Genomic DNA, 16,118 nt, shown 5'->3' on the forward strand with positions numbered 1-16,118 from the left:
GAATAAAGGGCCCAAAGGGTCCAAAATTAAACTTTGTTTGATTTCATCAAAAATTGAATAATTGGGGTTCTTTGATATGCCAAATCTAACTGTGTATGTAGATTCTTAATTTTTGGTCCCGTTTTCAAATTTGTCTACATTAAGGTCCAAAGGGTCCAAAATTAAACTTAGTTTGATTTTAACAAAAATTGAATCCTTGGGGTTCTTTGATATGCTGAATCTAAACATGTACTTAGATTTTTGATTATAGGCCCAGTTTTCAAGTTGGTCCAAATCGGGGTCCAAAATTAAACTTTGTTTGATTTCATCAAAAATTGAATAATTGGGGTTCTTTGATATGCCAAATCGAACTGTGTATGTAGATTCTTAATTTTTGGTCCCGTTTTAAAATTGGTCTACATTAAAGTCCAAAGGGTCCAAAATTAAACTAATTTTGATTTTAACAAAAATTGAATTCTTAGGCCTCTTTGATATGCTGAATCTAAACATGTACTTAGATTTTTGATTATAGGCCCAGTTTTCAAGTTGGTCCAAATCAGGATCCAAAATTATTATATTAAGTATTGTGCAATAGCAAGAAATTTTCAATTGCACAGTATTCAGCAATAGCAAGAAATCTTCAATTGCACAGTATTGTGCAATAGCAAGAAATCTTCAATTGCACAGTATTGTGCAATAGGAAATATTTTCAATTGCACAGTATTGCACAATAACAAGAAATATCTAATTGCACAATATTGTGCAATAGCAAGAAATTCCAATTGGATTTCAATTGGAGTTATCTTTCTTTGTCCAGAATAGTAGTTGAATCAACTTAAATCATTGTTTTATACAATATACAATGTATATTCACTTTAACTACCAACTGATAGATTAAAACAATCTTTACCATTCAGTAATAACAAGCACTTTTTTTTACATTTTAATATTTTATGATGTATTTAAATGAGTAGTTATTGTTGCAAACTTCATTAGAAATTTGAATTGAGATCAGTTTTGAAATAAGGGAAAGGGGGATGTGAAAAAAAAATTTGGGGGTCAATTTTTTTTATTTCAGATTTCATAAATAAAAAGAAAATTTCTTCAAACATTTTTTTGAGAGGATTAATATTCAACAGCATAGTGAATTGTTCAAAGGCAAACATATTTTTTTTAAGTTCATTAGACCACATTCATTCTGTGTCAGAAACCTATGCTGTGTCAACTATTTAATCACAATCCAAATTTAGAGCTGAATCCAGCTTGAATGTTGTGTCCATACTTGCCCCAACCGTTCAGGGTTCAACCTCTGCGGTCGTATAAAGCTGCGCCCTGCGGAGCATCTGGTTGGCTCATATCTCAAAAACGAAAGCATTTAGAGCAAATCTGACATGGGGTAAAAATGTTCATTAGGTCAAGATCTATCAGCCCTGAAATTTTCAGATGAATCAAACAAACCATTGTTGGGTTGCTGCCACTGAATTGGTAATTTTAAGGAAATTTTGCAGTTTTTGGTCATTATCTTGAATATTATTATAGATAAAGATAAACTGTAAACAGCAAAAATGATCAGCAAAGTAAGATCTACAAATAAGTTAATATGACCAAAATTGTCAATTGACCCCTTAAGGGGTTATTGTCCTTTAATGACAATTTTTCACAATTTGTTCATCATATTTGCTAACTTTAAAAAATCTTCTCCTCTAAAACTACTAAACCAAATTCAACCAAACTTCAACTGAATGATCAGTAGGGTGTATAAAATAAAGTTTGTGCTTTATTTTTTATTTCGTCAAAAAACATGGCCGTCATGGCTAAAAATAGAACACAGGGTAAAATGCAGTTTTTGGCTTGTATCTCAAAAACTCCAGCATTTAGAGCAAATAAGACAAGAAGCTAAAGTATTTATTAGGTCAAGGTCTACCTGTCCTGAAATTTTCAGCCGAATTGGGTAACTGGTTTTTCAGGTATAATGCCCCTGAATTGATGATTTTAAAGAAATTTTGCAGTTTTGGTTATTATCTTGAATATTATTATAGATACAGATAAACTGTTAATAGCAAAAATGTTAAGCAAGGTAAGATCTACAAATAAGTCAATTTGACCAAAATTGTCAATTGACCCCTTAAGGAGTTATTGCCCTTTAAAGACTTTTTTCACAATTTGTTCATCATGTTGACTTACTTTAAAAAATCTTCTCCTTTGAAACTGCTGTATCAATTTCAGCCAAACTTAGGCTAAATGAGTTTCAGAGTATCTTGTATAAATTTTATATATCATTTCCTTGTATGTCAGAAACATAGCTCCTATGGCTAAAATAGAACATAGGAGAAAATGATTTTTTTTTTGCTTTTGAAGAAAATAGGACGATTCAAAGAACATTTAAATAAATTGAAAAGCGAAAATAATCATTGATGAGAGATTTAACCAAAAAAATTAAGGTGAGCGATTCAGGCTCTTGAGAGCCTCTTGTTCATTCTCAATTTTAACAATCTCAATAATAAATATGCATGAAATTTTTTCTATGTTCCTTCTGTAGCGGAGGGGGCATTAAGTTTTACCCTTGTCAGTCTGTATGTCCGTCTGTCCATGTGTCCAAAATTTTTTTACTGTTTTCAAACTTAAGATTACCATAACCAAATGCTATAAAACTTATTACCACAAATCACAGATCCAGTTTGAATTTTTTTGGTGTCACTTTTAGTGTTCTAGAGTTATTCCCCTTTACAAATTGAAAAATTACTGAATTTTTTTTCCCGTTTTTTTAACTGAAAAGAATGCCTCAACCAAATTCTTTGAAACTTATATACATGTACACAATGCTTATTACCCAAAACTTAGATCAAGTACACATTTGGGTAGCATCACTAATACTGTTCTTAGGTTATGTCCCTTTATAATGTTATATGCAAGTGGGGGCATCATCTGTGTCCATTTCCAATTTATTTCAACAGTAAATATTCATTTAAATATAGTTCACTTTTCATGTTGTATATAGTTATTCTTTCTTTCTAAAAGGAGTAGGTTCTGTTATAAGACCCCCAATTGGTCCCACAATATAGCATTTTTACAAAATTCTTGAAATGTAAACTTTTAGCTATTTATTTGAAAATAATTACATTAGATGTATGTTTCATTATAATACATTATTCTGATTGGCTAACTAGCAATCTCATGATATTCCTTAATCAATTGCATTACACAATGCAACTTTTCATTCATGATGACACGAGGTCCCACAATTAAGTGCACAGGTAAATGAAATAAAAACTTGATAAAAGGCGTGTTTTTTATGATCCTATAGGTAAAAATGTAATTATAAGTATTGAATGCTTTTTTTTGTAACTTTATAGGGTTGTAAAAGCGTTGACCGTGCGCACATTTTTACTTCGGTCAACGCTTTTACACCCCAATAAATTTACAAAAAAGAGCATTCAATTCTTAATAGAATACTTCTGTTCAATAGATATGGGCTGTTTTTGACAATACCATGCACATACATCAGGTAATCACATCATAAATTTATGTAATCTTCACATTTTTAGCATTTATGCTAATTTTACAATGGTTTTTGTCTAAAATGGACGTGGTCACACTTTTGTTCAGTCTTAATATTTCGATATATATGTTGTATTTGATGATAATACATAACATATATAAAGGTTCAGACTGAAGACGAATGTGGCCACTTCCTTTTTAGACATAAAACATCTGAAAAATTATATTTTATGATCTGATATTTAATAGATTTTTGTCCAGCCTTCGACTTTAGTCGAAAAAGCGAGACAGTCGTCGTCGGTGGTTAAAGTTTTTGAAATTTCAATAACTTTCTTAAACTATCCTATATTTGTACTAAACTTGGACAGAATCTTGTTTATTATCATACATTGTCATAAGATAGTATCAAGAAGTAAATTATGTAAAAATAAAATTCCATTTTTTCCGTATTTTACTTATACATGTGGACTTAGTTTTTCTGCCAGGAATCATAACATTCACTCTGTGGTAAAAGTTTTTAAAATTGTAATAACTTTCTTAAACTATCCTGGATTTGTACTAAACTTTGACAGAAGCTTGTTTATGATCATAAGATTCAAGAAGTAAATTTTGTAAAAGTAAGATTCCATTTTTTCCATATTTTACTTATATATGTGGACTTAGTTTTTCTGCCTGGAAACATTACATTCACTCTGTGGTAAAAGTTTTTAAAATTGTAATAACTTTCTTAAACTATCCTGGATTTGTACCATACTTGGACAGAAGCTTATTTTTTATCAAAAGATAGTATTCAGCAGTAAATTTTGTAAAAAAAAATCCATTTTTTCCATCTTTACTGATAAATGGACTTAGTTTTTCTGCCAGGAAATAATACATTCACTCAGTGCTTAAAGTTTTTAAAATTTTAATAACCTTCTTAAATTATCCTGGATTTCTACCAAACTTGGACAGAAGCTTGTTTCTGATCATAAGATAATATCCAAAAATAAAATTTGTAAAAAAAATAAAATCATTTTATTGTATTTTACTTATAAATGGACTTAGTTTTTCTTCTGGACAGCTAACATGGTTAACATTACTTACAGTCTGCAGTTAAATTTTTTAAAACATTTATTAGATTCATAAACTATCCTGGATTTTTACCAAACTTGGAAGCTTCTTACAATCAAAAAATAGTATCCAGAGGAAAATTTTAATGGTTTTTTTTTCACATTTTTGTTAAATCTGCGACTAACAGCAAACAGTAGGCGAGAGCCGCGAGACACTTGGTTCCGCGGAACCCTTACAAATTTTTTCATATATATCAACTTGAATTTGAGCATTTATAATGACCAAATCAGTTCAAATCTTTAACATAAATGAATTGAATCACTGAAGAAGAGTGTTTAAAAAATGTCAAAAATCTTTTATTACAAATGCTTTTAATATAAGGCAAAATCTAGCACTTACCACACCTTCTCCTTTATTAACTCACCTTATTAACAGACCTGAAAGGTCATGTGAGCTTTTCTCATCACTTGTTGTCCTTCATCTTCTGTTAACTTTTTACAAAAATCTTCTCCTCTGAAACTACTGGGCCAAACTTAACCAAACTTGGCCATAATCATCACTAGGGTATCTAGTTAAAAAAAGTGTGTTGAGTGACCCTGCCTTCAAACCAACATGGCTGAAAATAAAACCGTAGGGGCAGTTTTTGGCTTATATCTCTGAAACAAAAGCATTTAGATCAAATCCGACGGGGGGGTTAAAATGTTCATCAGGTTATGATCTATCGACCTTTAAATTTTCAGACAAATCAGACCTTTGTTGGGTCGCTGCCCCGAAGGGCCAAGGGAGGTTTTCTCATCACTTGGTGTCCATCGTCCGTCGTCGTTAGCTTTTACAAAAATCTTCTCCTCTGAAACTACTGGGCCAAATTTAATCAACTTAAATCATTGTTTTATACAATATACAATGTATATATTCACTTTTACTACCTACTGATAATTTTTTTTCATTTCAGATTTCATAAATAAAAAGAAAATTTCTTCAAACACTTTTTTGAGAGGATTAATATTCAACAGCATAGTGAATTGCTCAAAGGCAAAACCTTTTTTTTTAAGTTCATTAGACCACATTCATTCTGTGTCAGAAACCTATGCTGTGTCAACTATTTAATCACAATCCAAATTTAGAGCTGAATCCAGCTTGAATGTTGTGTCCATACTTGCCCCAACCGGTCAGGGTTCAACCTCTGCGATCATATAAAGCTGTGCCCTGCGGAGCATCTGGTTAACAATTTTTTGTAAATTTGTAATCTTTTACAAAAATCTTCTCCTCTGAAACTATTAAGACAAATTTAACCAAGCTTGTCCACAATCATCATTAGGGTATCTAGTTTAAAAAATGTGTCGGATGACCCTGCCCGCGAACCAAGATGGCCGACATGGCTAAAAATAGTACATAGGGTAAAATGCAGTTTTTGGCTCATATCTCTGAAACCAAAGCATTTAGAGCAAATCTGCTGGGATAAATTTGTTCATTAGGTCATGATCTATCAGCCCTGAAATTTTCAGACCAATTGGGCAACTTGCTGTCCCTGAATTGGTAATTTTAAGAAAATTTTGCAGCTTTTGGTTATTATCTTGAATATTATTATAGATAGAGATAAACTATAAACAGCAATAATGTACAGCAAAGTAATAGCTACAAATAAGTCAACATGACCATGGTAGTCAATTGACCCCTTAAGGAGTTATTGCCCTTTATCGTCAATTTTTAACAATTTTCATAAATTTCATAAATGTTTGTAAATTTTTACAAAATATTTTCCACTGTCACTTCTGGGCCAAGTTCATTATTGATAGAGATAATTGTAAGCAGCAAGATAGTTCAGTAAAGTAAGATCTTCAAACACATCACCAACACCAAAACACAATTTGTCATGAATCCATCTGTGTCCTTTGTTTAATGTGCACATAGACCAAGGTGAGCGACACAGGCTCTTTAGAGCCTCTAGTTTTGTAATCATCTTGAATATTATTATAGATAGAGATAAATTGTAAACAGCAATAATGTTCAGCAAAGAAAGATCTACAAATAAGTAAACATGACCAAAATTATCAGTCCACCCCTTAAGGAGTAATTGCCCTTTATAGTCAATTTTTAACAATTTTTCATAAACTTATGTTATCTTTTACAAAAAATTTCTTCTCTGAAACTACTGATACAAATTTAACCAAACTTGGCAATAATCATCATCAGGGTATTTATTTTAAAAAATGTGTCCGATGACCCAACCAACATTGCTGACATGGCTTTAAATAGAACATAGTGGTAAAATGCATGTAGAGCAAATCTGACGTTGGGTAAAAATGTTCAACAGGTTTAGATCTATCTGTCCTTAAATTTTCAGACGAATCAGACACCCTGTTGTTGGGTTTCTGCCCCTGAATTGGTAATTCAAAGGAAATTTTGCATTTTTTATACAACCGCAAAAACATTTTTGTGTTTGTATATATATTGGTATCACATTGTCTGTCATTGTCGTCTGTCATCGTCGTCAGCGTTGCCAAAGACACTACGTTTCTGGACAATAACTTTAGTTTAAGAGAATGGATCTCTATGAAATTTTAACACAAGGGTTGAAACCACAAACAGAAGATTGGGGTTGATTTTGGGGGTTATGGTCCCAACAGTTTAGAAACAAAGGGGTCAAAATAAATATTTTTCTAGATTCCAGACAATAACTTGTGTGTAAGTTTATGGATCTTTCTGAAATTGTACCACAAGGTTTCAAACCAAAAATGGAAGGGTTGGATTGCTTTTGGGAGTTACAGCTCAAACTGTTTAGGAATTAGGGGCCAAAAAGGGGCCAGAAACAATACTTTTCTAATACTTTGTATAAATTGCTTATTTCTTGACCAATTTCAATGGGGTTTTATTGTAAAAATCTTGGGGTTCTTTAATATGCTGAATCTAACTGTGTATTTAGTTTTTAGCTCACTGTTCTGTAGGAACTGTGAGCTTTAGCCATCACTTGGCGTCTGTCTTTGTCGTCCGTCTGGTGTAAACTATTTCAAACATCTTCTCCTCTGAAACTACTGAACCGATTCCAACCAAACTTTAGCTGAAACTTAGGGTATCTAGAATAAAGTTTGTGTTTTATTTTCTGTTTCGTCAAAAAACATGGCCGCCATTGCTAAAAATAGAACATAGGGGTAAAATGCAGTTTTTGGCTTATATCTCAAAAACCAAAGCAGTAAAAGCTTTCTGACATGGATTAAAGTGTTCATAGTGTAAAGTTCTATCAGCCCTGAAATTTTCAGATGAATCTAATTACCCATTGTTGGGTTGCTGCCAGTAAATTGGTAATTTAAAGGAACTTTTGCAGTTTTTGGTTATTATCTTGAATAGTTTTAATGATAAAGATAAGCTGTAAACAGCAAAAATGTTTTCAGTAAAGTAAGATCTACAAATAAGTCCATATGACCAAGATTGTCAATTGACCCCTTAAAGAGTTATTGCCCTTTAAAGGACAATTTTACACAATTTGTATAGAAAACAAACTAATATGAAATTGGACACTTACACTCTTAAACGAAAGATAAATACCAAAAAATCAAGGTGAGTGATTCAGGCTCTTGAGAGCCTCTTATTTGAATTTGGTCCACGTTTTTAAATTGGTTCACATAAGGTCCAAAGGGTCCAAAATTAAACTTAGTTTGATTTCACCAAAAATTGAATTTTTGAGGTTCTGTGATGTGCCAAATCTGACCCTGTATTTAGAATTTTAATTTTGGGTCCTGTTTTTAAATTGGTTCACATTAAGGTCCAAAGGGTCTAAAATTAAACTTAGTTTGATTTTAACAAAAAATGAATTATTGGGGTTCATTGATATGCTGTATCTAAACATGTATTTAGATTTTTTATTATGGGCCCAGTTTTCAAGTTGGTCCAAATGGGGGTCCAAAATTTAACTTTGTTTGATTTCAACAAATATTGAATAAGTGGGGTTCTTTGATATGCCGAATCTAACTGTGTTTTTAGATTTAAAATTTTGGTCCTGTTTTTAAATTGAAAATATGGGGTTCTTTGATATGCTAAATCTAGCCATGTATTTATATTTTTGATTTTTGGGCCCTGCTACCAAATTGGTTTAACTTGAAGTCAAAAGGGTAAAAAATTCAACTTTGTTTGATTTCATCAAAAATTGAATTTTTGGGATTCTTTGATATGCTGAATCAATCCTTGTGTTTAGATTTTGGATATTGGTCCATGATAGGTAAATTTTTTTTTTTTTAAGTTCATTAGACCACATTCATCATGTTCATTCTGTGTCAGAAACTTATGCGGTTTCAAATATTTAATCACAATCTAAATTCAGAGATGTATCAAGCTTGAATGGTGATTCCATACTGGCCCCAATTGTTCAGAGTTTGACCTCTGTGGTCGTATCAAGCTGTGCCCTGCATTTTATATGGTATTATGTTGAATATTATTAGCTCACCTGGCCTAAAAGGCCATGTGAGCTTTTCTCATCACTTGGCGTCCGTCGTCGTCGTCGTCGACGTCGTCGTCTGTCGTCGTTAACAATTTTTCAAACATCTTCTCCTCTGAAACTACTGAATGGATTTGAATGAAACTTAGCATGATTGTTCCTTAGATTATCCTGCACAAAGTGTGTGCTTCGATTTTTGATCCGTCAAAAAACATGGCCGCCGTTACTTAAAATAGAACATAGGGGTCAAATGCAGTTTTTGGCTTATATCTCAAAAACGAAAGCATTTAGGGCAAATCTGACATGGGGTAAAAATGTTCATTAGGTAAAGATCTATCAGCCCTGAAATTTTCAGATGAATCAAACAAACCATTGTTGGGTTGCTGCCACTTAATTGGTAATTTTAAGGAAATTTTGCAGTTTTTGGTCATTATCTTGAATATTATTATAGATAAAGATAAACTGTAAACAGCAAAAATGATCAGCAAAGTAAGATCTACAAATAAGTTAGTATGACCAAAATTGTCAATTGACCCCTTAAGGGGTTATTGTCCTTTATGACAATTTTTCACAATTTGTTCATCATATTTGCTAACTTTAAAAAATCTTCTCCTCTAAAACTACTAAACCAAATTCAACCAAACTTCAACTGAATGATCAGTAGGGTGTATAAAATAAAGTTTGTGCTTTATTTTTTATTTCGTCAAAAAACATGGCCATCATGGCTAAAAATAGAACACAGGGTAAAATGCAGTTTTTGGCTTATATCTCAAAAACTCCAGCATTTAGAGCAAATAAGACAAGAAGTTAAAGTATTTATTAGGTCAAGGTCTACCTGTCCTGAAATTTTCAGCCGAATTGGGTAACTGGTTTTTCAGGTATAATGCCCCTGAATTGATGATTTTAAAGAAATTTTGCAGTTTTTGGTCATTATCTTGAATATTATTATAGATACAGATAAACTGTTAATAGCAAAAATGTTAAGCAAAGTAAGATCTACAAATAAGTCAATTGACCAAAATTGTCAATTGACCCCTTAAAGACTTATTGCCCTTTAAAGACTTCTTTCCCAATTTGTTCATCATGTTGACTTACTTTAAAAAATCTTCTCCTTTGAAACTGCTGTATCAATTTCAGCCAAACTTAGGCTAAATGAGTTTCAGAGTATCTAGTATAAATTTTATATTTCATTTCCTTGTATGTCAGAGACATAGCTCCTATGGCTAAAATAGAACATAGGAGAAAATGATTTTTTTTTTGCTTTTGAAGAAAATAGGACGATTCAAAGAACATTTAAATAAATTGAAAAGCCAAAATAATCATTGATGAGAGATTTAACCAAAAAAATTAAGGTGAGCGATTCAGGCTCTTGAGAGCCTCTTGTTTAGAAAGAGATTAACTGTAAAACAGCAAAGTAAGATCTACAAATAAGTCAACATGACTAAAATGTACACTCGACCCCTTAAGGAGTTATTGCCCTTTATAGTCAATGCTTAACAATTGTTTTGTAAATTTAAATAATTTAATTTTGGAAGTAACGCGTCTTCTGATTGGCTGACGTTATTTTGTTATCAGCCGATAGACATAATTTAGTCATGTGACAGTGACGTTGTCAACGTTTTTTCACGGTTTTCTACGGTTTAAAATGGAATTTAGAATTAAATTATAAGAAATGACTGTAATATTTTTTCTGTCTATTTGAAATAACATAAAAAATGTGGTGCACACTGTTAGATAACCCACTACGCATGTTATTCAGTGTGCACCAAATTTTTTATGTTATTTCTTCATAGACAGAAAAAATATTACAGTCATTCCTTAAGTAATCTTTTACAAAAGTCTGTTTCTCTGAAACTACTGAGCCAAATTTAACCAAACTTGGTCAAAATCATTATTGGAGTATATAGTTTTAAAATGTGTCCAATTACTACGCCTTCCAACCAACATGGCTGACATGGCTAAAAATGGAAAACAGTAAAAACAGGGGTAAAATGCAGTTTTTTGTTTATATGTCTGAAACTAAAGCATTTAGAGCAAATCTGACAGGTGGTAAAAATGTTCATGATTATTAGATTTAGCTGCCCTTAAATTTTCAGAGGAATCCGTAAATCCTTTGTTGGGTTGCTGCCCCTGAATTAGTAATTTAACAGAAATTTTGCAGTATTTTTGTTATTACAAATGTATCTTAGATATCATTAAACATTTAAAGCATCTAATACTATCTAATATCCAATACTATTAATTATGATTTTAACCCTATTTTACATGATTTCAAAAGCATCAGTAAATTCGGGTGAGTTACACAGGCTCTTGAGATTCTCTAGTTTATTAAGTTATCATTATGCTATCATGACTTTTAATGCAGGTGGAGGCCTCACCATCCAGTAAGTTACAGAAGCTGTTATTAGAATCCAGACAGATGATAGCAGGTCTAGAGAAAACAGCAAAAGTGAGCATTAGAGAGGTATTTATTGTGTTACTTCTTATTCTTTAACATTTAGTTTTGATTGTGAATGCTGCAAATCTTAGACAACAGTATCATTTGGAATGCAATTAATTATATATTGTATATATACATCTCTCTGGGAATTTTCTTTCTTGTTACTTATGATATTACTATGACAATAGTGAATAGTTGTCCTGCTCCTTTTGCAAGCTGGTAAAATATTTAAGAATGTCCATTTGTTATATTCAACCAAACTAATTTGTTGAATAATATAATGCGAGAGTACCCAAATTGCAACTATTTTGACACTTTTTTCACCAGTGTTTTTTGTATGATCCAGACCAAAGTTTCCCTTCTGGGTTTATTTTGTAGAAAAATTTGTAAAACTATATCCATTGAATGGTCAGTTCACATGTCCTTCTATTTTTTGCTAAGGTTACTAACCAGGCTGTGCAACATATTTTCAACTTTTATTTGCCCTGAAATTCTATAATTTAAACCTCTATGCTAAGTACTCCCTATCACTTTACTTTGAGTCTTCCTGGGAATTTATTTTACCACTATCCAACTGTATTTATCCTGGTAGAATTCAAAATTGCTGTCTCTATATGATATGAAACATGGAGATCATATCTTGGAACCAGTAGGTAAACACAATCAAAATATCCATGAGTATTTAGTTTCTCCCCAAAAAGGCATGGTTTGTAAAACATTATATTTAATACATAGTGCAAACTATAGCATAGGCTATATGTGTGACATTCAACTAATTCAGATAGTTTACCAATTAAAAAGTAAGCAGAAGGCTGATATTCATAATAAGAATTTGATTTTATATTGTTGCCCCCCTGCGAACATGCCTTTCAATTATTTTAAGAAGAGTAAATGCGCTTTGAAAACATTATTTATACATGGAAAATTGCATTGTTAGTGCTCTCATGTGTATAGTTCTTGCCAGATATTTATGAAACTTGTATCATAGGTTTATATCAGCAATGTCTTGGAAGAGCTGGAAAATCACAGTCTTATCATCAGATGTTTATGCCCCATTTATGGGCATTATGTTTTCTGGTCTGTGCGTTTGTTCGTTTGTTTGATTGTCCATTCGTTCGTTCATCCGGTCCTGCTTTATTTTGGTTGAGGTAGTTTTTGATCAAGTTGAAATCCAATCAATTTGAAACTTAGTACACATGTTCCCTATGATATGATCTTTCTAATTTTAATGCCAAATTAGAGTTTTTACCCCATTTTGACTGTCCACTGAACATAGAAAATGATAGTGTGGATAGGGCTCTGTGTACTGGTTGTTTGCAAGTTTTCAAGCTTTAACACACTGTAAAGGATGATAGTACATTTATTAAGTATGTGCATTATATAAGGATATTTATTTACATAAATGGTGTGTTGATGAACTTTGTCAGTTTAATTAATATCAGGCATACAGAGATCTTTGTTCTTCCGGTTTACTCCTCCTTCAGTTATCATACTAGAACTTTAATATGATAAAAAGGTTTTGCCTTCAATCTTTGTAGAACTCCCCAATGTAGCTTATGAACACAACTTCTATGATTTATTTGTCAAATAATGACTGTTTATTGTCTTGAAAACTGTAATGAATATAGAAAAAAACTCTTAATAAGTAATATCTGTAAGAAAAGGGTTTGGCCACTCAACCCATTTATTCATGTTGCATTGTATCAATTTCATGCAAAAATGTAAAGGAAGCAAGTTTAATTAACATTAATACCTGCAAAATCTTGTTGAATCTAATACTTTTTCTTGTATTCACTTTTATATTCATTTTATTTTTTAGGAAGAAGATAAAAAATAGTGAAGAAAAAGATGAGATAAAATAAGGAAATTTTCATAATCCTAACATGGTTTGCAAAAAAAATGCAGAGCACACCAGTTTACTCATTGCCATAAGAACTTTTAATATCAAAATACTATGCAAGTTATTCAAGCATTGTCTGTTCTCGCTAAAGAAAAATGAAGTACAAAATGTAAGAGAAAAATATAGTTTTCAAAATATAATATTACCTTTTATAGCTTTGATTGTTTTTAACAGTAATTAATTCAGGGCATCTTGATTATTGATTACAAATTTATGTTCATTGGAGTTTATTTGGATTATTTGTGTATGTCAAAATGAAGTCCCTTTGAATTTACCTATGTGACATACAGTTGTACATGTATAACTGCGTGTCATTTGTTTTTGGTGTGTTTTTTTACTGATCTAGCTATGATTATATAATTTCTCTAGTTCTTACCAAATTTGTCATTTTCCTGACCTGTTGATTATTTGAAAAATCCATTCCGGGAAGCCATAGATATGTTGGAAATTTACACATTGCCATGGCGGTGATATTGGAATTTTATCCTGAGCGTTAGCCATGTGTAAATTGTCAACAAATCTATTGCTTCCATGAATTATTTTGATTCTAATAGGACACATATCTTATTTTAAAAAATGAAGGGTAAGTTTTTCGTGTGTGTGGCTGTTTTTTTATCTGTTTGGTTTTAATTATTAAAAAAGGGGGGATATTCAATTTTTCAGACAAAAACTCAAAAATAATTCCACCAATTTGCAAGAAACTTTGGTGAATTGTTAATTTCTATCAATATGAGCTCCCTTTTGATTTTTATAAATTTTAGACTATACGTTTTCCCTTTATGGGGTTACATTTTTGTATATTCATTACAAAAAGGGGGATTTTCCAGTTTTGGGACAATTACTCAATAAAATATGCTGAAAGCATTTTTTATGAAACTTAAACACAGCATATTGCAAAACAGCAAGAAATCTTTAATTGAATATAAATTCAATTCATATAACCAATTTCAAGTTCTTTGACTACATTTATTCAGAAACCTACAATACAAATGTATGTCAAATATTTAATTACAATCCAATTTCAGACTGGTATCAAGTGTGAATATTGTGTCCATTTTTGCCCCAACTGTTCAGGGTTGGACCTCTTTGGGTGTATCCAGCTGGGCTCAGCGCATCAGTTTTTATACAACCGCAAATATTTTTTGGGATCATATAATGGTATGATGTCGTCGTTGTCTGCGTCGTTGGAAGACACATTTGGTTTTGGGACAATAACTTTAGTTTAAGTAAAGGATCTCTATGAAATTTTAAAAGAAGGTACTTTATCACAAAAGGAAGGTTGGGATCGATGATTGGGGATGATGATCAAGAACAAGCATTTTTGTAGTTTCTGGACAAATAACTTGTGTGTAAGTGTATGGATCTCTCTAACATTGTACCACAAGGTTGTAATAATCACAAAAGGAAGGATTGGATTGAGTTTGGAGGTAATTGCCCATTCCATGCAGGAATTAGGGGCCAAAAAAGGGCCAAAGACAAGCATTTTTCTAGTTTCTAGACAATAACTTGTGTTTAAGTGTATGGATCTCTCGGAAATTATACTACAAGGTTCCATACTACTAAGGAAATGCTGGAATAGAGTGTGAAGGTTATTGCTCCAAGGGGGGAATAAAAAACTTTGGGGGGTTCCAATTTGTTTAAGGAGAAAATCTTTAAATGCACAGTATTGACTATTGCACAATAAATTTGTAAGATTTTGACATTTGTTTTGTGTCAGAAATCTATATTATGTCAAAAATTTGATCACAATCCAAATTTAGACAGTATCAAGCTTGAATGTTGTGTCCAAATTTGACCCAACTGTTCAGGTTTCAACCTCTGTGGTCGAATCAGTCTGCGCTCAGCAAAGCATTTTGTTATAAATTTTAGATTTTACTTTTCAGAGTTATAGAATTTTATTCTTCAGGGACTTCATGGTTCAAGGTTTTACATAAGTCAAATTAATAAATTTTGGACACATCAGTTTTGATCGCCTTAAGACTCAGTAGAAAGTGTACATGCCAATCTGTTATGCTTGACCTCATTTTCTTTTTTCTCTGATCAAACTTTCCCCAAATGTCCTTCTGTCATTAGCAATCAAGCAAAAGCTGTTTTGATGGAGTTACTTGACGCTGATCTCTATTTTTTTTTAAATGGTCAACCTAAGCTTTATGTTCAGTTGTAATCTGTAAAAGGTATGTTTGTTTTGTTTTTAGAATCACTGTAAGATATATATACATGTCTTTATAGCAAAGGTCAGCTGATAACATCAATGTTTTAAAATATGTATATGTCATTGATCTAATTACTATAAGTATTCAGTACATTTTGTTGAAAGAATCATTGTAAGCTTATCTTTGCAGCCTGCAAGGACCAAGATACATCAGCATGATTGCTCTTGTTTCAATGGATATAACCAAAATAGTTTTAGTTTCATAGATCATAATTTGAAGTGATTATATTGAATAGGGCAATACTTTACGTCCAATTGTTACTTTATTGTTATATTTTTATTTATTTACTTATTAGAAATAAAATTATTTTAAAGCAGCATTTTCCTTTAAATTTATATTTGGACAATTTATATTTGGACAATTTTTTGCAGGTCTAATTTGTTTATATAATAATGTAAATACAGACAAATCAATTCAAACCAAAATGATCCACATACAAAAAAGAAATTAAGGCAAGTAAGAAATAAATCACTGATTAACAAAAACTGTTCAAAAAGATGAAGATATTTTCAAACAATAATGTATGTAAGCAGTGCAAGATTTTTATGCCCCACATATATATGATATTATTGTATAGCAATATAATATTTCCAACAGAAAGTAACCAAA

At 31.5% G+C, this 16,118-nt stretch overlaps 1 protein-coding gene across 10 annotated transcripts in view; it reads left to right on the forward strand.

The window, feature by feature from the left end:
- LOC139527655 (coiled-coil domain-containing protein 62-like) overlaps positions 1-15,826 on the forward strand; it is a 69,210-nt gene extending 53,384 nt beyond the window's left edge. For 6 of the 10 annotated variants that reach the window (XM_071323190.1, XM_071323193.1, XM_071323192.1 and 3 more), the window contains exons 13-14: positions 11,322-11,420; positions 13,216-15,826. In XM_071323190.1, coding sequence (XP_071179291.1) covers positions 11,322-11,420; positions 13,216-13,233 — 117 coding nt within the window. In that variant the 3' untranslated portion in view covers positions 13,234-15,826. The remainder of the gene's footprint in view (positions 1-11,321; positions 11,421-13,215) is intronic. The other 4 variants (XM_071323195.1, XM_071323197.1, XM_071323196.1 and 1 more) reach the window with 1 other exon arrangement.
- Positions 15,827-16,118: the final 292 nt, after the last annotated feature.

This window comes from Mytilus edulis, chromosome 6, assembly GCF_963676685.1.
Source record: "Mytilus edulis chromosome 6, xbMytEdul2.2, whole genome shotgun sequence".
NCBI lineage: Eukaryota > Metazoa > Mollusca > Bivalvia > Mytilida > Mytilidae > Mytilus > Mytilus edulis.